At 35.1% G+C, this 2,805-nt stretch overlaps 1 protein-coding gene across 1 annotated transcript; it reads left to right on the forward strand.

Annotated features, from left to right (window-relative positions):
* Nucleotides 1-554: 554 nt before the first annotated feature.
* On the forward strand, nucleotides 555-1,790 carry LOC122609413 (sphinganine C4-monooxygenase 1-like). The gene is made up of 2 exons (XM_043782461.1): nucleotides 555-974; nucleotides 1,040-1,790. Exons 1-2 carry the CDS (start codon nucleotides 750-752, stop codon nucleotides 1,592-1,594), a joined length of 780 nt encoding a protein of 259 aa, XP_043638396.1. The 5' UTR covers nucleotides 555-749; the 3' UTR covers nucleotides 1,595-1,790.
* Nucleotides 1,791-2,805: the final 1,015 nt, after the last annotated feature.

The following is a 2,805-nucleotide window of genomic DNA, read 5'->3' on the forward strand; positions in this document are numbered from 1 at the left end:
ATAGCATAGATAGATATAGATAAGCGTTTGCCCAACAAGAAGTCAAGGGATTTTTAATGTCATATCTGAAGAATATGGAAAATAAGAGCCCACATAAGGCCCATCTCAGTCAAATTAACAATCCAGACTATTATCCGAATGCGTCATTTGGTTCATAGATTTTATACATTTTAAGGGTGTTTAGTTTGAGAAAATAAAAAAGAATGAAAACGTAACATGGTTAAGTATTGTAAAATAAATATTAAATTAAAATAAATAAAACAAAATGTTGATCTTTAAATCATGATTAAATTAATGTATGATGATTTACGAACTAGTTGATGCAAGATGATTTTCATTTTTCACGGTAATTTTAGTGAAAAGAAAATTTATTGTTTTATTTATTTTACATGTAATAATGGACATAGTGATAAAAAAAAATTATATATAATAAAAAGAATTTTCCTTAAGATAACAAAGACGGTCTAATGTTTGATAATGTGGTCAAGGTCAATCGTGGCTTCTAACGAACATTCAACCACGAATCACCACATGACTCCCACACCCTCTCACAGCCTCACTCACTATCACAATGAGCTGGCCACCACACACCCGCCCTATCACATCTTCTTCAGTTCTTCTCTTTGAAATTTGTTCACTTTTGTTGAAACCCTCCAAATAAATATAATACGCAAATCCAAAATAAATTCACATATTAATTTCTGTATATACATCTATTTATACTTATATAATAATAATAAAATTATTATATGGAGATGAGTATGTCAGATGAGTTTCTGGGGACGGTGGCCCCTTTAGTTGTATACTGGGTGTATTCGGGATTTTATATGTTGTTTTTTGGATCGGGCGAGAAATATCGATTGCACACTAAAAAAGACGAAGACGAGAAGAATCTGGTCTCCAAATCTACTGTTGTGAAAGGCGTCCTCCTTCAGCAGGCCATTCAGGCTGTGGTGGCCATCATCCTCTTCACTGTATGTAATTTAGGTTATCTGATTATCATTACATGTATGTGGAGTTAAATGTTCATTTGATTCAGGTGACAGGTGAGGATGCAAATAGTGCCACCGGTAAACAGCACTCTCTATTTGATCTCGGCAGACAGTTGTTGACAGCTATGGTGGTTTTAGATACTTGGCAGTATTTTATGCATCGCTACATGCATCAAAACAAGTTCCTGTACCGCCATCTCCATTCTCAGCATCACCGCCTGGTCGTCCCGTATGCTTTTGGAGCTCTTTACAACCATCCGTTGGAGGGGCTCTTAATGGACACCGTTGGCGGAGCTTTGGCTTTTCTTCTCTCAGGCATGTCCCCTCGATTCTCTATCTTCTTTTTCTCCTTTGCTACCATCAAAACCGTCGATGATCATTGCGGGTTATGGCTTCCCTGGAATCTTTTCCAAATCTTGTTCACAAACAATTCCGCATACCATGATGTACACCACCAGCTTTATGGCACCAAATTTAATTACTCCCAGCCTTTCTTTGCTGTGTGGGATAAAATTCTTGGGACTCATATGCCCTTTTCACTTGAAAAGCGAGAGGCCGGCGGTTTTCAAGTAAGACCTATTAAAGTTGTCAAGGATAATTGATTAGATTCACTTCTTTTCTTTTCTAGGTTTATAGGATATGTATCGTTATGTCCGCATACTTTCTTTATTTGTCGCACCATGTATTATATAGTGTGTTCAAAGATAATTATTTTCTCTATTTGAGGCCATGTAAATTGAGTTAAAACCCTTGTTTGTAACATTGGCATTACATTTATTGGAATTTTTTTGCATATTATAATCTGTTTTCATCCTTACTTTTGGTAGAGGGGTTTCTTGTAGGCAGATATTTCTAACAAACCTCCCCTCCGGTTCGTCCTACAAGATCTTATTATGTAGCCTACTAGCCTTGAGGTTGTTGAGTCATGTTGTGTACTTAAATGTGAAGCATATCTGTACTGCTCTTTGATTAGATAAATGGAGAGTGATAGTTAGATCACCTTGAGATTAGGACAGAAAAGAAGAGATGCCAAAAGACGGCTAACAAGTTATCTATATACACACACTCTGTTTCAACTCTGATAATTAGAATGTTGGTACATTTTAGTGACTTACCTTTTGAAACTGTTGTGCCCCTTTTATTGCAATCCAACTTAATTCTTCTACAAGTGCTGAGAATGCCATAGCATTCAAGAATCAAGATCGAGTGTTTTTTGATAATTTGTGGGACTATAATTGCTGAAAACATTCATGGTACTTCACATCTTTGTGTTTGGTAACTTATTACTGGAACATTTAAGGCTGTATATGTTTTTCTTTGATGAACAACTTTCAAAATATTTTCCTTTCTTATCGGTTTATCGTTGCCTATTAGGGATAGGATGTGTGTTAGATACTTAATTCACATACAAGAAACTTTCTTTTTTTGACACTTAAAATGTTCTCTCAATCTCTCAAGGGCATCCTTTTTGACAATAATTGCTACACATATGCATGTCTTCATATATGAGTTGTCAAGATTGCCTCATTATTGGACTGCATGCCAGAACCCTGATACTCTTTTAGTCTTTTCTATGTTTTTAGCCCCAAATGTTTCTGCAGAAAACTGATCTAATATAACTCACAGCTAGTTACAATATTAGATTTTCCTTTATATTTTCTGGAAATTGTCCTTCTGGATTTCTAAATAAATTTGGATATTTTTTCCTTATGTCACCTAGCACACCGTTGAGCAATAGATTCAATGAGTTATTTTGATTAGATTACTAGAAGAGTAGAAGTTAATAATCTCGTTTTAAATCTAAAGATAATAC

Source organism: Erigeron canadensis, chromosome 1 (genome assembly GCF_010389155.1).
Source record: "Erigeron canadensis isolate Cc75 chromosome 1, C_canadensis_v1, whole genome shotgun sequence".
Lineage (NCBI taxonomy): Eukaryota > Viridiplantae > Streptophyta > Magnoliopsida > Asterales > Asteraceae > Erigeron > Erigeron canadensis.